Source organism: Mauremys mutica, chromosome 23, assembly GCF_020497125.1.
Source record: "Mauremys mutica isolate MM-2020 ecotype Southern chromosome 23, ASM2049712v1, whole genome shotgun sequence".
Classification (NCBI taxonomy): Eukaryota; Metazoa; Chordata; order Testudines; family Geoemydidae; genus Mauremys; species Mauremys mutica.
This window is the reverse complement of record NC_059094.1, coordinates 2527424-2553705: the sequence shown is the minus strand read 5'-3', so window position 1 is coordinate 2553705 and position 26282 is coordinate 2527424. Positions and strand designations below refer to the sequence as shown.

Here is a 26282-nt window from a genome sequence, read left to right as displayed (position 1 = left end):
GGAAGACAGGATACTGGGCCACATGGACCACTGGTCTGACCCAGTATTCTTATGAGCAGCTGCCACTCCTTGGAAGCAGCAGGAGTTTTGGGGAGGTGGGGGACACAGGGATGACAAAAAGTTGGCAGCTTTCTTCTATGGATCTTCTTGCTGCCTTTCTGTAGCCCCTCCTCCATTGTCCACAGGCCCAATGAAGGGTGAGAAGCTGACACCAAGCCCCAGTATAGGGCTGCTGGTTAGAGTGCACAAGTGATGACTTCATCAAGAATGATCCCACACATTCTGCAGATGGAATTTATTGTTATTCCTCCATTGAAAAAAGAGGCAGTTTTATTATACCTAGGAAAGTAGCTTTTTCATTCATTGCACATGGAAAAGGTGAGCCTTCTATCCAATACAGCCACTTTTTAAATACATTTGAACAGTGATTAACTAGCATAAGCATTTGTCACATGAGGAGTTAAGTCACCCAAACCTTTTTCACTGTGAATTAGGAGCACAGGGCTGAGGTGCTGCCAATCAAACTGATGAGGGCAAAAAGCTACAGTTCACCTTACAAAAAACTGAGAAATTGTCAAAAGCCACATTCAAAATTTACACAAACTCAAGGGGTGTTTGCTTCTGGGGACGAGGGGAATTGCTTTCCCTCAAAGTGTTCTGTCATTTAAAGATAAAATTTAGTGAAAAGGAAAAGTCTTTATACAATATAGTCTCCAAATTCAGTCCCACAAGTTATTTTCTTAAAAATTCAGTTCAGTAAATTTAACACACATTTCAGAAGCTAACTGCATTCAGATCAGGGAACACTGGAAGGATTACTTTAAAAAAATAAAAAAACAGCTCTGAATTTTGCTTCTGAGACGGAAGCACTGTCTCTGAACCAACAATGATTCCAATCAGTCTTGCTTTGCATCCTTCAAGGCTTGAAGTCTTTCTAACAGGGGAGGGTGGGAATAATGCCACATTGAAAATATCCAGTCAGAAACAGGAAATCCCAAGTTATCTTTGTTTAATTTGATCAGAGCAGAGTATAGGTCTTTGGCCTTCCCAAGCTCCTTGGCAAATGCATCAGCTTGAAACTCAAATCGTCGGCTCAACACAGTCAAGCAAAAGGAGAGAACCTGTAGTGGGAAAAATAGATGAAAATGGTATAAAATCTCAGCTGCCAACAGTTTCCTTATAGTGTCAGTAAATCATCCAGCAGGAATACCATCCGTCAGCAAACCAGCTGGAAAGTTTTAACATCAGGGCTGTGCAACATTCTGCATTTGAGCTCAGTCCACCTTCCCATACCACCAAGTTGGGAAGTGTTCCAGGAGAGTCCCCAACCAAGTACCCTGTAACCTAGGGGAAGCTCACTGATCTCGAAATTAGTAGACAAATTCAAATCTCACCTATACTGTGAGCTAATATTTCAGTGCACTTCATAGCTCTTAACACTGAAAACCTTGCACCCTCAACCCAAGAAGATAGTCAAATATTAATCTCCCATTTTACAAATAAGTTAACAGAGGATGCACAAGGCCTCTTCACACACTGCTGGGAGTAGAGTCTAGGTCATTAATATGGCAGACACACATCTTATCCAATCAGTCACACTTCTCAAAATAAAAGTGCCAAATCAGTAGGCATTGGTTATTCCATCTCTAACCACCAGATCACAATCAGAAGGAGAGGAAGAATCTGAGAGTTCCATTCTCCAGTATTCTATTCATGTCTAGCAACATTACTCACAGAAAGAGAGTAAGTCAAGTCTATGGTTAGTCTACACAGCAATTACTTCTGTTGCTCAGAGGCAGTAAGATTTCAACACAGCACAGATCTCTGAGGAGTTAGGATTGTGAGAGAACTGTGATAGAACTGTTTAGAACACTGCTTTATTTAATCCACAGAGTGAGAAAGCACTCTTAAAACAGACTTGATAGCTTAAAAACTATTTAATTATGGTGTAAAAAACTGCTGTTTCACATTTCATTCATTTTTCACACATTTTGAATGATGGTGTCATAAATGGGCAGGTTGGAAGGTTAAAGATTCGGCTAACATTTTGGTTACTAATGGAAGAATACTGTCACATGGGAGAAGCTCATAGCTACAGCAGCTTCTCCAATGTCTACATCAGTGGTTTTCAAACGTTTTTTCTGGTGACCCAGTTGAAGAAAATTGTTGATGCCCGTGACCAAATGGAGCTGGGGATGAGGAATTTGGGGTGAGGGAGGGGCTCAGGGCTAGGGCACAAGGCTGGGGTGCAGGGGTGAGGGCTGTGGGGTGGGGCCAGGAATGTGGGGTTCAAGGTGTGGGAGGGGGCTCTGGGCTAGGGCAGGGGGTTGAGGTGCAGAGAGGGGGCCAGGGCTCTGGGGTGGGAGCAGGGATGAGGTTTGGGGTGGAGGAGGGGGCTCCGGGCTGGGGTATGGGAGGGGGTCAAGGCTCTGGGTGTAGCCTCTTGGGTGGGGCTGGGGATGAGGGTTTGGGGTGCAGGAAGGGGCTCCAGGTTTTGGGGGGCTCAGGGCTGGGGCAGGGGGTTGGGTGCAGGCTTATCTCGTCCAACTCCCGGTCAGCGGTGCAGTGGGGATGCTAAGGCAGGCTTCCTGCCTGTCTTGGCACTGTGGACCGTGCTGCGCCCTGTAAGTGGCCAGCAGCAGGTCTGGCTTCTAGGCAGAGGCGTGCAGAGGCGTGCAAGTGGTTCTAAACGGCTCTTGCCTGCAGGCACCGCCCCTCCCCTAGCTCTCATTGGTCAATGGGTGTGTGGAACCAGTGCACGGAGCCTCGTGCTCCCCGCCCCCTGCCGCCTAGGAGCTGGACAGGTAGGTACTAGCCTATCTTTCCTGGGCAGCACCACCGACGGGACTTTTAACGGCCCTGTCAGTGGTGCTGACCAGAGCCACCGCGACCCATTGTCTTCCATTCCACGACCCAGTACTGGGTCATGACTCGCAGTTTGAAAACCACTGGTCTACGTAACTAAAGAGAAAAAACAAAACCTAATGCTTTTGCAGTATAGATAATAGATTGATCACACACAAACAGTATTAGTAACAGGATGAAATTCAATAATGAAAAGTGTAAGGTTATGCATTTAGGGATGACTAACAAGAATTTTAGTTATAAGCTGGGGACGCACCAGTTGGAAGTAACGGACGAGGAGAAGGACTTAGGAGTCCTGGTTGATCGTAGGATGACTATGAGTAGGCAATGTGATGTGGCCGTTAAAAAAGCTAATGCGGTCTTGGGATGCATTAGGCGAGGTATTTCTAGTAGAGATAAGGAGGTGCTAGTCCCGTTATATAAGGCGTTGGTGAGACCTCATTTGGAGTATTGTGTGCAGTTTTGGTCTCCCATGTTTAAGCAGGATGAATTCAAACTGGAACGGGTACAAAGAAGGGCCACTAGAATGATCCGAGGAATGGAAAGCCTGTCGTATGAAAGGAGACTTGAGGAGCTCGGTTTGTTTTCCTTAACCAAAAGAAGGATAAGAGGAGATATGATTGCACTCTTTAAATATATCAGAGGGATAAATACCAGGGAAGGAGAGGAATTATTTCAGCTCAGTGCTAATGTGGACACGAGGACAAACGGATATAAATTGTCAGTCAGGAAATTTAGGCTTGAAATTAGACGAAGGTTTCTAACCATCAGAGGAGTGCAATTCTGGAACAGCCTACCGAGGGAAACAGTGGGGGCGAAGGACCTCCATTACTTTAAGATTAAGCTGGATAAGTTTATGGAGGGGATGGTATGATAGGATAACGGGTTTAGTCAATAGGTCAATAACGTGCCACACTGGTAATTAGTACAAAGGGTCAATGTTGGGATATTGTCAGCCTTTTCCAGAGGGTCTGGCTGGAGAGTCTTGCCCACATGCTCGGGGTTCAGCTGATCGCCATATTTGGGGTTGGGAAGGAATTTTCCTCCAGGGTAGATTGGCAGTGGCCCTGGAGGTTTTTCGCCTTCCTCCACAGCATGGGGCAGGGGTCGCTTGCTGGTGGATTATCTGCTACTTGAAGTCTTTAAATCATGATTTGGAGCATTCAACAGCAGAGTCAAGGGAGAGAATTAGTTCAGGAGTGGGTGGATCGGCTTATGTGGCCTGCATCTTGCAGGAGGTCAGACTAGATGATCATAATGGTCCCTTCTGATCTTGAATTGTATGATTCTATGAAACACATGACACTTCTTTTCCTTTAAGAAAGGCCAGTTCACTGATTTTTATGTTGCCACTTGGGGGACAACATTTTTTTGGGTCTAATAAGTAGCTAATGCCTTTGTCTCATGGGCTTTAATCTTTTCTGGAAGTTTTTGACACTCAGTATGCCTCTCTTGTGCTGTACTTTAACCAACTAGAAATCAATTCTTTAAGATGCTTTTTTGCCTATTACTAATGTGTGGTACAGAACAAGCAGAGCTGTTTTTTATGTGCTACTATTCTGGGAAAGGCTATCCTGACATTCTAGAAACATCAACCCTGAATTTCTATTTTGGGTACTTCAACTTTGTGTAGAGTAATGGGACGGCCACCACTAGAGACCTGTGAAATGTTACCAAACTAAGGCTATGTCTACACTACAGACCTTACAACAGCACAGCTGTACTGCTGCAGCTGCACCACTGAAAGGTCTCCCTTGTAGCTGCTCTATTTAAACCACCCCGAATGAGTGGCAGGGTAGCTATGTTGGTGGAAGAGAGTCTCCTGTTGACATAGCACTGTCCACACCAGCACTTATGTTGGTGAAATGTATCTCAGTCAGGGATGGGTTTTTTTCACACCCCTAACCGACAAAAGTGCTAGTGGAGACATAGCCTTAGTGGAGGTTACTTACTGTATTAGAAATTCTTCAAGATGTGTGGTCCTTATCTGTATTCCACAAGTGGGTACACATGTGTGTCATGCGCCTGTGTCCTGAAATTCTTCAAAAGCAGTGTCCATTGACCCACATATACACAGTAGAGCCCCGCATGCTCCTGAACAAAGTGTGATAGACTCAGGCCAGGTGGGAACAACAGAATAGTAGAAGGGAGATATACTGGCCACTGGATAAGCAGTTTTCTGTTCCCTGAGTGACCAGAGCAGGGGCTGCTCCAGGGTAATGAGAACACCTGACTCCAATTAACCTGCTAAGAGTCAAGTGAGGCTGCTAATTAAGGCCCCTCTGATGCTATAAAAGGGCTCACTCCAGTCAGGCCAAAGGGAGCCAGAGGAGAGGAAGTGTGTGCGAGGAACTGGGAGCAAGAGGTGTGCAAGAAGTTGAGAGTGAGTAGGCATGCTGCTGGAGGACTGAGAAGTACAAGCGTTATCAGACATCAGGAGGAAGGTCCGGTGGTGAGGACAAAGAAGGTGTTGGGAGGAAGCCATGGGGAAGTAGCCCAGGGAGTTGTAGCTGTTGTGCAACTGTACCAGGAGGCACTCTAGACAGCTGCAGTCCACAGGGCCCTGGGCTGGAATCTGGAGTAGAGGGCAGGCCCGGGTTCCCCCCAAACCTCCCAACTCCTGATCAAACACAGGAGGAATTGACCTGGACTGTGGCTTCTACCAGAGAGGAAGGTCTCTGGGCTGTTTCCCGACCCACAGGGTGAATCTGTGAGGCAAGCAAATCCACCAATAAGCACAGGACCCACCAAGGCAGAGGAGGAACTTTGTCACAAAAGGTATAAGAGGCAGTGCAGGTTGACGCCTCTCCAGTTCCTCTTCTTACTGCAAATAACAGGATATGAAGCAGAGGGGAAGGAGGGTGGATAGAGGAGTACAAATAGGGAGCACACATGTCGAAGAACATCCAGTAAAAGTAAGTAACCTTCACTACTACTTCGACTGATGATCCCTATCTGTATACCACATGTGGGTGACCGGCAAGCAGTGTTCAGACTGGATCAGGGTGTGAGGAAGCTGGCAGCAAAGATGTTTGCAATACTGCCATTCCTACCACTGCAACTGCAGCCGATGCCTGAACTATAGCATACTGTGTTGCAAACATGTGGACAGAACTCCAGCCCTGCAAATGATCTGCAACGGGACATCAGATAGGGATTCCGTGGACACAGCTTGTGCTTACATGGAGTGAGCTGATATCCCTAGTGGGAAGAATTCTTTCTATTTTGTAGTACCCTAAGATGCATCCTGAAACCCCTTTAGAAATCCTCTGGTAGGATCAGGCTTGGGCATGAGCTCTTTCTGCTATGGCAACAAAAAGCCTCAGAGATTTCCTAATGGGTTTGGTTCTTTGCAGGTACAAAGCCAGGGCATGCTGGATGTTGAGGGAGTGAAATCTCTTGTCCTTAGAGAAAGCATAGGGTTTAGGGAACAATACAGGTAAGTGTATTGCTTGATTGATGCGTAACTCAATGTTGGGGAGAAATTTGAGGTGTAACTGAAGGGAAAAAACAGCTACTAACCTTTCGTAACTATTGTTGAGATGTGTTGCTCATGTCCCTTCCATGTTAGGGTATATGTGCGCCGCATGCACTGTTATCAGAGATTTTTCCCTCAGTGGTATCAGTTGGGTCAACTCTAGTGCCCTCTGGAGCTGCACACTTATGTGCGGTATAAGAGGCGCTGCCAGCCCCACACTCTCTCAGTTCCTTCTTGTCGGTTAACTCTGACAAAAGGGTAAGAGGGTGGGTCATGGAATGGACATGAGCAATACATCTCGAAGAACAACAGTTGGACTGGGGCCTGGGCGAGGGGAACAGTGCTGACAATGATTGGTCTCTTGTGGAGTGAGCAGTTAAGATGACCAGAGGCAGAACATTTGCCTGCTCATAGCAAGCTCAGATGTAGATGGTCATCTAGGACAAGATCCTCTGGGCTGACACAGGTAGCCCTCTCATCCTTTCCACTATTGCTATGAAGAGTTGCATGGATTTGTAGAAGGGTTTAGTCCTCTCAATATAAAAGGCGTGGGCATGCCTAAGATCCAACAAGTGAAGCCGTCATTCCTCAGAGTTCTTGTGAGGTTTTGGGAAGAAGACTGGTAGGAAAATGGCCTGGCTGTTATGGAATTGTGACACCAGATAGGTACAGAGTTGGACCTTGAAGAACATCTTATAGGGTGGTTCTGATATAAAGGCCTTGATTTCAGAGATCCTTCTGGCTGAGGTGATCGCCACCAGGAAGGCAACCTTCCAAGAGAAAAGTAGCAGGGGGCACAATGCTAATGGCTCAAAGGGAGGACCTGTGAGCTTTGACAGAACCAGATTTAAGTCCCATGGGAGGGGGGTCAGCTCACAGACCTGAGGATAGAGCCTTTTCAGCCTCTTGAGAAACCGAACTGTCATTCCATGGGAGAAGACTGACCTGCTGTTCACTGTAGGGTGGAAGGCCGAGATGATTGCTAAGTGCACTTTAATAGACGAGAGGGCCAGGCCCTGCTGCTTTAAGTGGAGCAAACAGTCCAAGATAGGAAAGATCAAGATGGAGAGAGAGCACGTTCAGAAGCCCACAAAGAGAAACACTTCTACTTGGCCAAGTACATTGCCCTGGTGGAAGGCTTTCTACTGCCTAGCAAGATCTGCTGAACCTGTACATCCTGGGCTCCTAGGAGATGCGACACCTTGAGATGAATGGAGTGATTTGTGCAGAAGTCCCACAGATGGATGGCCTCCTGACACAAGGCTGAAAATTGAACCTCTCCCTGTTTGTTCATTGTTTGTCAGGACTCACACCACCCTGCTTGAGATCTGGGGAAGGAACACTTGGCATACTGAGTACCACCCTGAGCTCCCTGACGTTTATGTGCGGGGAGAGTTCTTCTTGGCACCAGAAGCCCTGATTCCTGAGGTTGTTGAGGTGAGCTCCCCACCCTAGGTACAACATGTCTGAGATTAAGGTTACCGATGGTTGAGGGGTAACAAAGTGCACCCCCATTATTACTGATCTCAGGTCTTTCCACCAGTCCAGGGAACCAGAGAAGGGACTGTGAGCACTGAGTCCAAGTGGCATCTGCTCGGGGAGTAAACTGATGCTAGCCACATCTGGAGGGGCCTGAGGCACAGCCCTGCACGCTGAACCACATAACCGCATTCCGCCATATGACCCAGTAGCTTGAGGCAAATCCGAGCCGTTATGATTGGGTGAACCCTGACATTGGATATCAGGTCCAACATGGTCCAGAATTGGGCCTCCAGCAGGAAGGTCCTAGCTTGGGTCAAGTCGAGCACTGCCCCAGTAAATTCTGGACTGGGACAAGAGTTGACCTCTGCTTTTTTATTAGCAATCCCAGTGCTTGGAAGGTGGCTTGGACTGTGCTGATGCTATTGATCAGCCAGTCGTCAAGGTACGGGTAGACTTGTACACCTCACCACCTGAGGAAAGCTGCTATGACCACCATGCATATCGTGAAAATCTAGAGAGCTGCCGATAGGCCAAATGGAAGAGTGGTGAATTGGTAGTGGCATTGACCCACTATAAACCTGAGAAATCTTCTGCTCACGGAAGACAGAAATGTGTAAGTATGCATCCTTTAAGTTGAGGGACATGTACCAGTCTCCTGGATCCAGGGACGGCATGATGGAGGCCAGGGAGACCACGTGGAACCTCAGTTTCTTGAGATATGTGTTGAGTCAACACTAGTCCAAGATGGGCCAGAGACCCCCTTTGGCCTTTGGGATTAGGAAATACCAGGAGTAAAACCCCTTCCCTCTCAAATCTCGAGGAACCTCCTCCACAGGCCCCATACGTAGGAGGATTGCACCTCCTAGATGAGCAGTTGCTCGTGAGAAGACTCCCTGAAAAGGGACAGGATGGATAAAAACTGAAGGATATTCTGACTGTCACTATATTCAGGATCCAATGGGCCGATGTTATGTATGACTATGCTGGGCTGAAGAGGAATAGACAATCCAAAAATAAAAGGGGAGGCAGATCTGAAACAGCGACTAGTACAGTGCCCTTGGGCACACCTTCAAAAGGCCTGCTTGGGCCTGCCACTGCATCTGAGACCCCAACTGGAAGGCTGAGGTGGATGGGAGTGGTTGGTGCCATTTATAACTTCCGCCCTTTTTTTTTGTAGGGCTCTTGCCTTGGAGGTGCCAAAAACTAATGAGGGTGCCTAGGCCTGAATTGCTTCCTGGAAGCTGACGGAGTGTACAGGGCTAAGGAATATAGGGTGGCTCTTGAGTCCTTCAGGCTGTGAAGTCTTGTGTCCAAGAAAAGAGAGGAGCCTTCAAAGAGGAGGTCCTGGATAGACTGTTGAACCTTGTGAGGAAGGCCATTCGACTGGAGCCAAGAACACCACCTCACGGTGACAGCAGAGGTCACTGTCCTGGCTGCCGAGTCGGCAGCATTCAGAGCAACCTGGAGAGAGATCCAGGCCAGATTCTCACCCTCCTCCAAGAGGACAGCGAACTCCTTTGTTGAATCTTTGGGCAGGGAGTCTTTAAATTTAGTCAAGTAGTTCCACAGATTAAAATCATATCTCCCTAGCAAAGCCTGTTGGTTGGAGATACGTAGTTGAAGGCCACCCATCAAAAAGATCTAGGCTCTTGGTGTCTTTTTGTTTAGGGATAGTGCTCGACTGGCCCTACCTGTCCCTTTCATTTGCTACAGACACCATCAGGGACTCTTGTGGGGGAATGTGAGTACAGGTATTCAAACCCGCTTGCTGGCACATAATACTTCTTCTCTGCCTTCTTTGAGGTAAGGGGCAGAGAAGAAGGACTTTGTCACAGGGCCTTGACCAGTCATATCATTACCTCACTGATGGGCAAGGCAACCATGGAGGGAGGATATCAATAAGGCCATGAGATGTCTTTTTGAGCTCCTCAATGTCCAGACCCAGTTTTGCAGCAAACTGCTTCATTCAGGTCCTGATGAGCCCTGAAGTCATCCTGTGGAAGCTGGCTATTGGGTCCCATGACAGCCTCATCTGGGGAGGATGAGGAGGATTGCACCAGAGGAGAGGTTCCTTCCTCTTCCTCTGGCTCAACTACATCTGCTGGAGCCATCTCCTGGACGTTGGTACTGGGGTCAATATTCGAGTCGGGGTCTGCTGCTGAGCAGGAGGGAGTGGTAGCCCGTCTCTCGGAAACCACTGAGTAGGAGCAATGGGAGGGAGGGCCCAATACTGGGGGAAAATCCCTGGGGTTTCAGTAAGGCTATTGCATCAGCCACTGACCTGCTAGCCAGGTGCTGGTAGGGGGATCAGCACCAAAGTCTGGTGGCACATAAGCTGGTAGGCTTTAGATGGCATGTAAGGTTCCCCTTCAGACTCAGAAGAGGAGTCCTCTCAGAAACCACAGTGGAGCGGTACTCGCTTCTGCTTCCATGCAGTGCTGGGGTTACAGAGATGGACTGGCGATTGGGATGCCAGGATCAGGGAAAGCTTGACCCTAGAGGGTGCCAGGTGCCCAGTGCTGGGAAAGGAGCCCAATGCTCCTTGTTCCCTCCCTTGCCTCCAGTCACCAGAGCGAGCAGGTGTCCCACTGGAGTTGACAGGACCGGTAGGGAAAGAAGATTCCTAGCTGCTTGGAAAGCCTCCGGTATTAATGCAACCATCCGACTGCTGGCACCACGGTAGCTTCCAGGTATCAGCAGAAGGTCCCGGACCAGACTAAATGCTCTAGGCGGAGATGACGGTGCCATTGTGAGCCCAAGAGTGGCCTGGCACAGGTCTCACTGTGCTGCCTTCTCCCGCTTGTCTTTCTTCTGTATTGGCAAGCGCCTTCTGTCGGTGCACTGCTTAGAATCATAGAATCTCAGGGTTGGAAAGGGACCTCAGGAGGTCATCTAGTCCAACCCCCTGCTCAAAGCAGGACCAAACCCAACTAAATCATCCCAGCTAGGGCTTTGTCAAGCCTGACCGTAAAAACCTCTAAGGAAGGAGATTCCACCACCTCCCTAGGTAACCCATTCCAGTTCTTCACCACCCTACTAGTGAAAAAGTTTTTCCTAATGTCCAACCTAAACCTCCCCCTCTGCAACTTGAGACCATTACTCCTTGTTCTGTCATCTTCTACCACTGAGAACAGTCTAGATCCATCCTCTTTGGAACCCCATTTCAGGTAGTTGAAAGCAGCTATCAAATCCCCCCTCATTCTTCTCTTCTGCAGGCTAAACAATCCCAGTTCCCTCAGCCTCTCCTCATAAGTCATGTGCTCCAGCCCCCTAATCATTTTTCAGAGGGGTAGCCGTGTTAGTCTGGTTCTGTAGAAGCAGCAAAGAATCCTGTGGCACCTTATAGACTAACAGACATTTTGCAGCATGAGCTTTCGTGGGTGAATACCCACTTCTTCGGATGCAAGTGGTGGAAATTTCCTGGGGCAGGTACATATAAGCAAGCAAGAAGCAAGCTAGAGATAACGAGGTTAGATCAATCAGGGTGGATGAGGCCCTGTTCTAGCAGTTGAGGTGTGAAAACCAAGGGAGGAGAAACTGGTTCTGTAATTGGCAAGCCATTCACAGTCTTTGTTTAGTCCTGAGCTGATGGTGTCAAATTTGCAGATGAACTGGAGCTCAGCAGTTTCTCTTTGAAGTCTGGTCCTAAAGTTTTTTTGCTGTAGGATGGCCACCTTAAGATCTGCTATTGTGTGGCCAGGGAGGTTGAAGTGTTCTGTATGTGATGGCATACATCACATACAGTCCCCAGCTAAAACCCCTACAACGCATCATCAGGGATCTACAACCCATCCTGGACAATGATCCCACACTTTCACAGGCCTTGGGTGACAGACCAGTTCTCGCCCACAGACAACCTGCCAACCTGAAGCATATTCTCACCAGCAACTGCACACCGCACCATAGTAACTCTAGCTCAGGAACCAATCCATGCAACAAACCTCGATGCCAACTCTGTGCATGGGATTCTTCCGTCCTAAGTGCAGGACTCTGTTGAACCTCATCATACTTCTTTTGGCCCAATCCTCTAATTTGTCTAGGTCCCTCTGTATCCTAGCCCTACCCTCCAGCGTATCAACCACTCCTCCCAGTTTAGTGTCATCTGCAAACTTGCTAAGGGTGCAGTCCACACCATCCTCCAGATCGTTAATGAAGATATTGAATAAAACCGGCCCCAGCACCGACCCTTGGGGCACTCCACTTGATACCGGCTGCCAACTAGACATGGAACCATTGATCACTACCCGTTGAGCCCGACCATCTAGCCAGTTTTCTATCCACCTTACCGTCCATTCATCCAGCCCATACTTCTTTAACTTGCTGGCAAGAATACTGTGGGAGACTGTATCAAAGGCTTTGCTAAAGTCCAGAAATAGCACATCCACTGCTTTCCCCTCATCCACAGAGCCGGTTATCTCATCATAGAAGGCAATTAGGTTAGTCAGGCATGACTTGCCCTTGGTGAATCCATGCTGACTGTTCCTGATCACTTTCCCCTCCTTTAGGTGGTTCAGAATTGATTCCTTGAGGACCTGTTCCATGATTTTTCCAGGGACTGAGGTGAGACTGACTGGCCTGTAGTTCCCTGGATCTTCCTTCTTCCCTTTTTTAAAGATGGGCACTACATTAGCTTTTTTCCAGTCATCCGGGACTTCCCCCGATCGCCATGATTTTTCAAAGATATTGGCCAATGGCTCTGCAATCTCATCGGCCAACTCCTTTAGCACCCTCGGATGCAGTGCATCCGGCCCCATGGACTTGTGCTCGTCCAGCTTTTCTAAATAGTCCCAAACTACTTCTTTCTCCACGGAGAGCTGGTCACCTCCTCCCCATACCGTGCTGCAGAGTGCAGCTGTCTGGGAACTGATCTTGTCTGTGAAGACAGAGGCAAAAAAAGCATTGAGTACACTAGCTTTCTCCACATCCTCTGTCACTAGGTTCCCACCCTCATTCAGCAAGGGGCCCACACTTTCCTTGACTTTCTTGTTGCTAACATACCTGAAGAAACCCTTCTTGTTACTCCTAACATCTCCGGCTAGCTGCAACTCCAAGTGTGATTTGGCCTTCCTAATTTCACTCCTGCATGCCTGAGCAATACTTTTATACTCCTCCCTGGTTATTTGTCCAATCTTCCACTTCTTGTAAGCTGTTCTTTTGTGTTTAAGACGAGCAAGGATTTCACTGTTAAGCCAAGCTGGTCGCCTGCCATATTTACTTTTCTTCCTACACATCGGGATGGTTTGTTCCTGCAACCTCAATAAGGATTCTTTAAAATACAGCCAGCTTTCCTCGACTCCTTTCCCCGTCATGTTATTCTCCCAGGGGACCTTGCCCATCAGTTCCCTGAGGGAGTCGAAGTCTGCTTTTCTGAAGTCCAGGGTCTCTGTTCTACTGCTCTCCTTTCTTCCTTGTGTCAGGATCCTGAACTCGACCATCTCATGGTCACTGCCTCCCAAGTTCCCATCCACTATTGCTTCCTCTACTATTTCTTCCCTGTTTGTGAGCAGCAGGTCAAGAAGAGCTTTTCCCCTAGTTGGTTCCTCCAGCACTTGCACCAGGAAATTGTCCCCTACACTTTCCAGAAACTTCCTGGATTGTCTGTGCACTGCTGTATTGCTCTCCCAGCAGATATCGGGGTGATTAAAGTCACCCATGAGAACCAGGGCCTGTGAAGCTTCTTGTGCTTCTTCCTCAGCACCAGAGATGGTGAACCATTCTGGGAAGAGCTCCGTCCCGGAGGAGTGCTTCGCACCAATGCTGAAGTACTTGGTGCCAAATGGGAGCAGCTTGGCTCTGAGACTGGTCTGAGGGCATCTTCCACGAGGATAGCCTTCAGCCTAATGTCTCTTTTAGCGCAGGGTCTGAAGTCCTGACAGATAACTGCAAATGAAACACTGAGAAGAAAGACTTGCAGGAGCAAAAAGGGTTGTTCCAGCAAACATCACGGGAGGAAAGAAGGAACTGAGAGGGTGTGGGGCCGGCAGCACCCGTTATACTGGTGCACAAGTATGTGGCTCCAGAGGGTGCAAGAGCTGGCCCAACAGATACCAGTGAGGGAAAAATCTCTGGCAACGGTGTGCACACACTCTAACATGGAATGGACATGAGGAAGCACTTGAACTCTCTCTTTGTGAAATGTTGTCTAGGGAAGGCATGCTATGATGGCTCCCAGCTCGCTGGCTTTCCTGACCAAAGCAATGCCCACTAAGAATGGCCACCTTCATGGACAGTTAGGCCATGGCACATGTTGCCATAGGTTTGAAGGGTAGACCGGTGAGCGTTGACAGGACAAGGTTAAGATTCCACTGAGGAGTACGTTTAAGGATCAGTGGGAAGGTTCTGATAAAGCCCTTCATAAATATATGAGTTGAGAGTGTAAAGATGGAACTCTTCTCCAGAGGGATGAAGGCACTAACCGCTGCTAGATGTACCTGCATTGAACTAAGAGCTAGACATGTATTCTTCAAGCCTAGGAGTGCCCATGGTACCTAGCAAACATTGGTGGAGTTGTGCTCAGTCCAAAAAGTGTCTCCATTTGGCTAGGTAGCAGGTTCTAGTAGAATCTTTTCTACTTTGGGTTAAGGGTTTCCTGAATGGCGGCAGAGCATGAACATTCTATTTCCAACGCCTATCCAAACATCAGACCGTGAGGTGAAGTGAGCATGGGTTGGGTTGCTTGATTTTCCCCTTGTCCTTGGTTAGGAGATCAGGAAATGGGCAGATCCTGATAGACTGGTGGGTGGACATCATTAGAAGTTTGGTGAACCAGAACTGTCTGGGCCAGTAGGGTGCTAGGAGAATGATGGTGGCTTTGTTGTGGGCTACTTTCCCTATGACTTGTGGGTGTAGGCAGATGGAAGCAAAGGCGTATCTGGGGCCATCCATCCAAGAACTAAGAGATCACCACTCTCGGAGTTGTGACCCATTGCTCCCCTGGAACAATACACCAGTCTTATAGGTGATACCGGTGGTAGAATGTCTGTGCCTAACCGGGTAAAGAATGTCAGTGAAGCCAAACGGCAAAAATTAAGATGTCTGTACACTAATGCGAGGAGCCTAGGTAACAAAATGGAGGAACTAGAGCTACTGGTGCAGGAAGTGAAACCGGATATTATAGGGATAACAGAAACATGGTGGAATAGTAGTCATGACTGGAGTACGGGTATTGAAGGCTATGTGCTGTTTAGGAAAGACAGAAATAAAGGCAAAGGTGGTGGAGTAGCACTGTATATCAATGATGAGGTAGTCTGTAAAGAAATAAGAAGGGATGGAATGGATAAGACAGTCTGTCTGGGCAAAAATCACACTGGGGAAAAAAGCTACTAGAGCCTCCCCTGAGATAGTGCTTGGGGTGTGCTACAGACCGCCGGGATCTGATTTGGATATGGATAGAGACCTCTTTAATGTTTTTAATGAAGTAAACACTAATGAGAATTGTGTGATCATGGGAGACTAACTTCCCAGATATAGACTGGAGGACAAGTGCTAGTAACAATAATAGGGCTCAGATTTTTCTGGATGTGATAGCTGATGGATTTCTTCACCAAGTAGTTGAAGAACCTACAAGAGGGGATGCCATTTTAGATTTGGTTTTGGTGAGTCGTGAGGACCTCATAGAATAAATGGTTGTAGGGGACAACCTTGGTTCGAGTGATCATGAGCTAATTCAGTTCAAACTAGATGGAAGGATAAACAAAAATAGATCTGGGACTAGGATTTTTGATTTCAAAAGGGCTAACTTTGAAGAATTAAGAAAATTGGTTAGGGAAGTGGATTGAACTGAAGAACTTGTGGATCTAAAGGCAGAGGAGGCCTGGAATTACTTCAAGTCAAAGTTGCAGGAACTATCAGAAGCCTGCATCCCAAGAAAGGGGAAAAAAATCATAGGCAGGAGTTGTAGACCAAACTGGATGAGCAAGCATCTCAAAGAGGTGATTAGGAAAAAGCAGAAAGCCTACAAGGAGTGGAAGATGGGTGGGATTAGCAAGGAAAGCTACCTTAGTGAGGTCAGAACATGTAGGGATGAAGTGAGAAAAGCTAAAAGCCATGTAGAATTGGACCTTGCAAAGGGAATTAAAACCAATAGTAAAAGATTCTATAGCCATATAAATAAGAAGAAAACAAAGAAAGAGGTGGGACCGCTAAACACTGAGGACGGAATGGAGGTTAAAGATAATCTAGGTATGGCCCAATATCTAAATAAATACTTTGCCTCAGTCTTTAATAAGGCTAATGAGGAGCTTAGGGATAATGGAAGGATGACAATGGGAATGAGGATATGGAGGTAGATATCACCACATCCGAGGTAGAAGCCAAACTCGAACAGCTTAATGGGACAAAATCGGAGGGCCCAGATAATCTTCATCCAAGAATATTAAAGGAACTGGCACATGAAATTGCAAGCCCATTAGCAAGAATTTTCAATGAATCGGCAAACTCAGGGGTTGTACCGTACGACTGGAGAATTGCTAACATAGTTCCTATTTTTAAGAAAAGGAAAAAAAGTGATCCGAGTAACTATAGGCCTGTTAGTTTGACATCTGTAGTATGTAAGGTCTTGGAAAAAATTTTGAAGGAGAAAGTAGTAAAGGACATTGAGGTCAATGGTAATTGGGACAAAATACAACATGGTTTTACAAAAGGTAGATCATGCCAAACCAACCTGATCTCCTTCTTTGAGAAGATAACAAATTTTTTAGACAAAGAAAATGCAGTGGATCTAATTTACCTCGATTTCAGGAAGGCATTTGACACGATTCCACATGGGGAATTATTAGTTAAATTGGAAAAGATGGGGATCAGTATGAAAATTGAAAGGTGGATAAGGAACTGGTTAAAGGGGAGACTACAACGGGTCGTGCTGAAAGGTGAACTGTCAGGCTAGAAGGAAGTTACTAGTGGAGTTCCTCAGGGATCAGTTTTGGGACCAATCTTATTTAACCTTTTTATTACTGACCTTGGCACAAAAAGCGGGAATGTGCTAATAAAGTTTGCGGATGACACAAAGCTGGGAGGTATTGCTAACACAGAGAAGGACCGGGATATCATACAGGAAGATCTGGATGACCTTTTAAAATGGAGTAATAGTAATAGGATGAAATTTAATAGTGAAAAGTTCAAGGTCATGCATTTAGGGATTAATAACAAGAATTTTAGTTATAAATTGGGGACACATTAGTTGGAAGTAACAGAGGAGGAGAAGGACCTTGGAGTATTGGTTGATCACAGGATGACTATGAGCCACCAATGTGATATGTATCAGAGGGGTAGCCGTGTTAGTCTGGTTCTGTAGAAGCAGCAAAGAATCCTGTGGCACCTTATAGACTAACAGACGTTTTGCAGCATGAGCTTTCGTGGGTGAATACCCACTTCTTTGGATGCAAGGGAAGATTCAAGGGATTCCCTTGCATCCGAAGAAGTGGGTATTCACCCACGAAAGCTCATGCTGCAAAACGTCTGTTAGTCTATAAGGTGCCACAGGATTCTTTGCTGCTTCAATGTGATATGGCCGTTAAAAAAAGCTAATGCAGGTTTAGGATGCATCAAGTGAGGTATTTCCAGCAAAGATAAGGAGGTGTTAGTACCATTGTACAAGGCACTGGTGAGACCTCATCTGGAATACTATGTGCAGTTCTGGTCTCCCATGTTTAAGAAGGATGAATTCAAACTGGAACACGTTCAGAGACGGGCTACTAGGATGATCCGAGGAATGGAAAACCTGTCTTATGAAAGGAGACTCAAAGAGCCTGGCTTGTATAGCCTAACCAAAAGAAGGCTGAGGGGGGATAGGATTGCTCTTTATAAATATCATAGAATCATAGAATCTCAGGGTTGGAAGGGACCTCAGGAGGTCATCTAGTCCAACCCCCTGCTCAAAGCAGGACCAAACCCAACTAAATCATCCCAGCCAGGGCTTTGTCAAGCCTGACCTTAAAAACCTCTAAGGAAGGAGATTCCACTACCTCCCTAGGTAACCCATTCCAGTTCTTCACCACCCTACTAGTGAAAAAGATTTTCCTAATATCCAACCTAAATCTCCCCCTCTGCAACTTGAGACCATTACTCCTTGTTCTGTCATCTTCTACCACTGATAACAGTCTAGATCCATCCTCTTTGGAACCCCATTTCAGGTAGTTGAAAGCAGCTATCAAATCCCCCCTCATTCTTCTCTTCTGCAGACTAAACAATCCCAGTTCCCTCAGCCTCTCCTCATAAGTCATGTGCTCCAGCCCCCTAATCATTTTTGTTGCCCTCCGCTGGACTCTCTCCAATTTATCCACATCCTTCTTGTAGTGTGGGGCCCAAAACTGGACACAGTACTCCAAATGAGGCCTCACCAGTGCTGAGTAGAGGGGAATGATCACATCCCTTGATCTGCTGGAAATGCCCCATCTTATACAACCCAAAATGCCATTAGCCTTCTTGGCAACAAGGGCACACTGTTGACTCATATTCAGCTTTTCGTCCACCATAACCCCTAGGTCCTTTTCTGCAGAACTGCTGCCCAGCCATTCGGTCCCTAGTCTGTAGCAGTGCATGGGATTCTTCCGTCCTAAATGCAGGACTCTGCACTTGTCCTTGTTGAACCTCATCATATTTCTTTTGGCCCAATCCTCTAATTTGTCTAGGTCCCTCTGTATCCTAGCCCTACCCTCCAGCGTATCAACCACTCCTCCCAGTTTAGTGTCATCTGCAAACTTGCTAAGGGTGCAGTCCACACCATCCTCCAGATCGTTAATGAAGATATTGAATAAAACCGGCCCCAGCACCGACCCTTGGGGCACTCCACTTGATACCGGCTGCCAACTAGACATGGAACCATTGATCACTACCCGTTGAGCCCGAGCATCTAGCCAGTTTTCTATCCACCTTACCGTCCATTCATCCAGCCCATACTTCTTTAACTTGCTGGCAAGAATACTGTGGGAGACTGTATCAAAAGCTTTGCTAAAGTCCAGAAATAGTACATCCACTGCTTTCCCCTCATCCACAGAGCCGGTTATCTCGTCATAGAAGGCAATTAGGTTAGTCAGGCATGACTTGCCCTTGGTGAATCCATGCTGACTGTTCCTGATCACTTTCCCCTCCTTTAAGTGGTTCAGGATTGATTCCTTGAGGACCTGTTCCATGATTTTTCCAGGGACTGAGGTGAGACTGACTGCCCTGTAGTTCCCTGGATCTTCCTTCTTCCCTTTTTTAAAGATGGGCACTACATTAGCTTTTTTCCAGTCATCCGGGACCTCCCCCGATCGCCATGATTTTTCAAAGATAATGGCCAATGGCTCTGCAATCTCATCGGCCAACTCCTTTAGCACCCTCGGATGCAGCGCATCCGGCCCCATGGACTTGTGCTCGTCCAGCTTTCCTAAATAGCCCCGAACTACTTCTTTCTCCACAGAGAGCTGGTCACCTCCTCCCCTACCATGCTGCAGAGTGCAGCTGTCTGGGAGCTGACCTTGTCTGTGAAGACAGAGGCAAAAAAAGCATTGAGTACACTAGCTTTCTCCACATCCTCTGTCACTAGGTTCCCTCCCTCATTCAGCAAGGGGCCCACGCTTTCCTTGACTTTCTTCCTGTTGCTAACATACCTAAAGAAACCCTTCTTGTTACTCCTAACATCTCCGGCTAGCTGCAACTCCAAGTGTGATTTGGCCTTCCTGATTTCACACCTGCATGCCTGAACAATACTTTTATACTCCTCCCTGGTTATTTGTCCAATCTTCCACTTCTTGTAAGCTGTTCTTTTGTGTTTAAGACGAGCAAGGATTTCACTGTTAAGCCAAGCTGGTCGCCTGCCATATTTACTTTTCTTCCTACACATCGGGATGGTTTGTTCCTGCAACCTCAATAAGGTTTCTTTGAAATACAGCCAGCTTTCCTCGACTCCTTTCCCCGTCATGTTATTCTCCCAGGGGACCTTGCCCATCAGTTCCCTGAGGGAGTCGAAGTCTGCTTTTCTGAAGTCCAGGGTCTCTGTTCTACTGCTCTCCTTTCTTCCTTGTGTCAGGATCCTGAACTCGACCACCTCATGGTCACTGCCTCCCAGGTTCCCATCCACTATTGCTTCCTCTACTATTTCTTCCCTGTTTGTGAGCAGCAGGTCAAGAAGAGCTTTTCCCCTAGTTGATTCCTCCAGCACTTGCACCAGGAAATTGTCCCCTACACTTTCCAGAAACTTCCTAGATTGTCTGTGCACTGCTGTATTGCTCTCCCAGCAGATATCGGGGTGATTAAAGTCACCCATGAGAACCAGGGCCTGTGATCTAGCAACTTCTGTTAGTTGCTGGAAGAAAGCCTCGTCCACCTCATCCCCCTGGTCCGGTGGTCTGTAGCAGACTCCCACCACGACATTACCCTTGTTGTTCATACTTCTAAATTTAATCCAGAGACACTCAGGTTTTTCTGCAGTTTCATACCGGAGCTCTGAGCAGTCATACTGCTCTCTTACATACAACGCAACTCCCCCACCTTTTCTGCCCTGCCTGTCCTTCCTGAACAGTTTATATTCATCTATGACAGTACTCCAATCATGTGAGTTATCCCACCAAGTCTCTGTTATTCCAATTACATCATAATTCCCTGACTGTGCCAGGACTTCTAGTTCTCCCTGCTTGTTCCCCAGGCTTCTTGCATTTGTGTATAGGCACTTAAGATAACTCGCTGATTGTCCCGCTTTCTCGGTCTGAGACAGGAGTCCTCCCCTCTTGCAGTCTCCTGCTTGTGCTTCCTCCCGGTATCCCATTTCCCCACTTACCTCGGGGCTTTGGTCTCCTTCTCCCGGTGAACCTAGTTTAAAGCCCTCCTCACTAGGTTAGCCAGCCTGCTTGCAAAGATGCTCTTCCCTCTCTTCGTGAGGTGGAGCCCGTCTCTGCCTAGCAATCCTTCTTCTTGGAAGACCATCCCATTGTCAAAGAATCCAAACCCTTCTCTCCGACACCATCTGTGTAGCCATTCGTTGATTTCCACGATTCGACGGTCTCTACCCTGGCCTTTTCCTGCCACAGGGAGGATAGACGAGAACACCACTTGCGCCTCAAACTCCTTTATCCTTCTTCCCAGAGCCACGTAGTCTGCAGTGATACGCTCAAGGTCATTCTTGGCAGTATCATTGGTGCCCACGTGAAGAAGCAGGAAGGGGTAGCGATCCGAGGGCTTGATGAGTCTCGGCAGTCTCTCCGTCACATCGTGAATCCTAGCCCCTGGCAAGCAGCACACCTCTCGGTTTTCCCGGTCAGGACGGCAGATAGATGACTCAGTCCCCCTGAGGAGAGAGTCCCCGACCACCACCACCCTCCTCCTCCTCTTGGGAGTGGTGGTCGTGGAACCCCCATCCCTAGGACGGCGCATCTCATGCCTTCCAATCAGTGGAGTCTCCTTCTGCTCTGTTCCCTCAGGTGTATCATCCACTCCACTCTTTGCACTAGTACCTGTGGAGAGAACATGAAAACGGTTGCTCACCTGTATCTGTGTTTCTGGTACGTGGATGTTTCTGGTACTCTTTCCCCTTCTGGAAGTCACATGCCGCCACTTATCCTCGCTGGCCTTCTGTTCCCGCTGCGTAGCCTGCTCTGAATCTTCAGAACATTGTGCCCGCTGAAGCTGATCCTGACGTCTATCCAGGAAATCCTCATTTTCTTTTATGGAATGCAGGGTTGTTATTCGTTTCTCCAGACCTTGAATCTTCTCTTCCAAGATGGAGATCAGCTTGCACTTTGTACAGACAAAGTCGCTCCTATCCTGTGGAAGGAAGACGAACATGGCGCATCCTGTGCAGGTCACAACGGCGGATTGCTCAGCATCCATGGTCTCGTCCTTCTAAGAGCTCTCTCCAGGCGAACTCCCAGGCAAACTCCTTCTGTTTGCCTCTCTGCTGTTCGCTGCTCAGCTGGTTCGCAGGTGACTGCCTTTTTATAACAGTCAGGCCCAGCTGGAACAAAGCACTCCCAAATCAAACTGGTCAAACAAACAATCAAACAATCAAGCACACAGTCAAACTGCCCCCCCAACAGACACTCAGATACTCACCAGCGCAGTCCCCCTACTATATATATATATATATATATATATATATATATATATATATATATATATATATATATATATATAAATCCCTCTATATATCAGAGGGATTAATATCAGGGAGGTAGAGGAATTATTTAAGCTTAGTACCAATGTGGACACAAGAACAAATGGGTATAAACTGGACACTAGGAAGTTTAGACTTGAAATTAGATGAAGGTTTCTAACCATTAGAGGAGTGAAGTTCTGGAACAGCCTTCCAAGGGGAGTAGTGGGGGCAAAAGACATATCTGGCTTTAAGACTAAGCTTGATAAATTTATGGAGGGGATGGTATGATGGGATAGCCTAATTTTGGCAATTAATTTAGCAATTGATCTTTGATTATCAGCTGGTAAGTATGCCCAGTGGTCTGTGATGGGATGTTAGATGGGTTGGGATCTGAGTTACTATAGAGAATTCTTTCCTGGGTGCTGGCGGGTGAGTCTTGCCCGCATGCTCGGGGTTCAGCTGATCGCCATATTTGTGGTCGGGAAGGAATTTTCCTCCAGGGCAGATTGGCAGAGGCCCTGGAGATTTTTCGCCTTCCTCTGCAGCATGGGGCATGGGTCACTTGCTGGAGGATTCTCTGCATCTTGAGGTCTTCAAACCACAATTTGAGGACTTCAATAACTCAGACATAGGTTAGGGGTTTGTTATAGAAGTGGATGGGTGAGATTCTGTGGCCTGGATTGTGCAGGAGGTCAGACTAGATGATCATAATGGTCCCTTCTGACCTTCAAGTCTATGAGTCTATAATATATAGAAAGCTTTCTGTTTGGGATGCAAAGAAGTCCCACAGCGGAGTACCCCACTGTGTAAATATCATGGTTAGGACTGTGCATGCATCTGCCATTCGTAGTCTGTAGAGAAACTTCTGCTTCATTTGCTGGAAGGGAGCTGTGAATATCCAGGAGGTAAGCAGCCTGTATCATGATGTGGCTCCTGACACACCAGTTCCAAAGTCTGACAGTTTACAAGTATCATAGAATCATAGAATTCAAGATCAGAAGGGACCATTATGATCATCTAGTCTGACCTCCTGCAAGATGCAGGCCACATAAGCCGATCCCCCCACTCCTTTAGCAAGCGACCCCTGCCCCATGCTTCGGAGGAAGGCGAAAAACCTCCAGGGCCACAGCCAATCTACCCTGGAGGAAAATTCCTTCCCGACCCCAAATATGGCGGTCAGCTGAACCCCGAGCATGCGGGCAAGACTCTCCAGCCATACCCTCTGGAAAAAGGTTAAGAATATCATATCATTGACCCATTGTACTATTTACCAGTGTGGCACTTACTTAACCTATTGACTAAGCCCGGTATCCTATCATACCATCTCCTCCATAAACTTATCTAGCTTAATCTTAAAGTCATGGAGGTCCTTCGCCCCCACTGTTTCCCTCGGTAGGCTGTTCCAGTATTGCACTCCCCTGATAGTTAGAAACCTTCGTCTAATTTCAAGCCTAAATTTCCTGACTGACAATTTATATCCGTTTGTCCTCGTGTCCACATTAGCACTGAGCTGAAATAATTCCTCTCCTTCCCTGGTATTTATCCCTCTGATATATTTAAAGAGTGCAATCATATCTCCTCTTATCCTTCTTTTGGTTAGGGAAATCAAACCGAGCTCCTCAAGTCTCCTTTCATACGACAGGCCTTCCATTCCTCGGATCATTCTAGTGGCCCTTCTTTGTACCCGTTCCAGTTTGAATTCATCCTTCTTAAACATGGGAGACCAAAACTGCACACAATACTCCAGATGAGGTCTCACCAACGCCTTATATAATGGGACTAGCACCTCCTTATCCCTACTAGAAATACCTCGCCTAATGCATCCCAAGACCGCATTTGCTTTTTTAACGGCCACATCACATTGCCTGCTCATAGTCATCCTACGATCAACCAGGACTCCTAGGTCCTTCTCCTCCTCCGTTTCTTGCAACTGGTGCGTCCCTAGCTTATAACTAAAATTCTTGTTAGTCATCCCTAAATGCATAACCTTACACTTCTCACTATTGAATTTCATCCTGTTACTAATACTCCAGTTTACAAGGTCATCCAAATCTCCCTGGAGGATATCCCGATCCTTTTCCGAATTGGCAATACCTCCCAACTTGGTGTCGTCCGCAAACTTTATCAGCCCACTCCTACTCTTGGTTCCCAGGTCAGCAATAAATAGATTGAATAAAATCGGACCCAAAACCGAACCTTGAGGAACTCCACTGGTAACCCCCCTCCAACCCGACAGTTCCCCCTTCAATACTACCCTCTGCAGTCTCCCCTTTAACCAGCTCCTTATCCACCTCTGGATTTTCATTTCAATCCCCATCTTTTCCAATTTAACCAGTAATTCCTCATGCGGTACCGTATCAAACGCCTTACTGAAATCCAGATATATTAGATCCACCGCATTTCCCTTGTCTAAGTAGAGGGGACAAGATCTTGCTCCTCCCTGTTTGTTTATATACACCTGAGGATCCGGTGGCAGGATAAGGTGCCAGATACAGAAGTCCTCTCTAGAGCAGGCCTACCGTCAGTTTACACTCTGCTTATGAAAGCCCAGACACGCTGGGCAGGCCATGTTGTAAGGATGCCAGACCACCGCATCCCCAAACAGCTCTTCTATGGTGAGCTGTCTCAAGGAAAGCGATCGCACGGGGGACAAAAGAAGCGATACAAAGACACGCTGAAAGCCTCTCTCAAGTCCCTGGATATTGACATCACCTCCTGGGAAACCCTGGCACAAGACCGATCGACATGGCGTATGCTGATCCACCAAGGCTGCCAGACATCTGAAGCCAGAAGGATAACCATAGCACAAGAGAAGTGAGCACTCCGTAAAGCCAGAGCTGTAAATGCTGTAACAGTGGTGCCCACATGTCTGCCCGACATGTGGCAGAACATTCCGTGCCCGTATTGGCCTTACCAGCCACCTGCGGACGCACTGTGGACAGCTCACAACCTGCTAGATGTCAAGGTCTTCTTCGAATACGATGGACGAACATCATCATATACACCACTGTGATAATATCGTCCAACATTATCTGCACATGGAGCAAGTGTATGAGAGAAAGGAAGGCCTTGCACCCTAGGCAGACTGCCCTCAGTTCCAGTAAGTTTATATGTAGCCTGGCCTCTTGTGGGATCCAGGTACCCTAAGCAAGGTGGTAGTCCCAATGAGCACCCCACCCCATGAGAGAGGCATCGGTCACAGTTGTGTTCCTGAGTGTGGGAGAGCTGAAAGAAGTCCCCACCATGACCTTTTCTGGGCTTGATCACCAAGTGAGGGAGGTGATAACTCTAAAGGAAACAGTCACCTTGGAGTCAATGTGATCCCTGTTTGATTGGTAAATCAAGTGGAGCAAAACTTCCAGACACTGCAAGTGGAGTCTGGCAAACTGCATCACAAAGGTGCATATGGCAATGTGGTATAACAGAAAGAGAGACCTCTGCACTGTTGTTCATGGTCTGCAGGTGAGGAAATCAGGTTGCTCATCGCATAAAATCTGTCTGCAGGGAGGAATGCTCTTGCTCCTTTAAAATTTATTGTCCTTGTGGGTGACAATATGGACTTTTCTTCATTTATTCAAATGCACAGGGGCGCGGGAAGTTGCACAAGAAACCAGCCTAAGTCATACAAGTATAGAAATACCCAGCAATTGATAGCCCAAGCCCCTACCAGCTAGTTCCAACGGGCTGCTCTTTCTGCAAGCAGTGGACGAAGCAGGGAGCATTGCACAAATGTAATAACGAAACAACGTTAACTGGGACAACTTTAAAGTGAGGAGTTACTGTAGTTGGGAATCCCGTATGTCCACGGAAATACTGGTACAGCTATCTCCTCTGATTCCGAGGACTGTTCGATCGGTAGTGGCAGTACCATTGGTACTGGGGCACTCCTTCCTAATGGTTGGAAATGCAACTGCTCCTCAGACATTGATATAGATTCCTCCTCTGGAGTAAAGATCTCCCTCAGGAGGACAGGGTCAGAAAGGAGTGGAGACTGTGGATAGGGGAGGAATATATCCTCTGTTGTTACGTAAGTCTCTGAACAGCCTGGGGTCCAAGAAGTTCCAGCAGTCATGCCTGAAGGACCCTACTCATCTGTTGCAGCTGAATGATCATTAGATAAACAAGGTGGTGGTGATGACAGGTCTGGACCAGCACTCATAGATGGAATTGGCGAGCATTTGTGCTTATGCTTCGGTATCACAGTCACCATGGGAAACAGATGGATCTCTCCTTTTGCAAATCTTGCCCTTCAACCTGGGGATCTTTGGCAGAGGCAGTTCCATGGGTTCTGAGCACGTCTGACCTGACTTGGACCAGCTTGGGGAATGATTGTGTTTCTTATGGACAGTCCACTGTAGGGATCTATTCTTGTGCCCATGAGAGTATCTT

At 47.3% G+C, this 26282-nt stretch overlaps 1 protein-coding gene across 1 annotated transcript in view; it reads right to left on the bottom strand.

Moving 5' to 3' along the window:
- Positions 1-280: 280 nt before the first annotated feature.
- The window catches only part of ZMPSTE24 (zinc metallopeptidase STE24), a 109701-nt gene continuing 83699 nt past the window's right edge, over positions 281-26282 (bottom strand). The window contains exon 10 of the mRNA XM_044997832.1: positions 281-1121. Within this exon, the coding sequence (XP_044853767.1) occupies positions 897-1121 (225 nt within the window). The 3' untranslated portion in view covers positions 281-896. The remainder of the gene's footprint in view (positions 1122-26282) is intronic.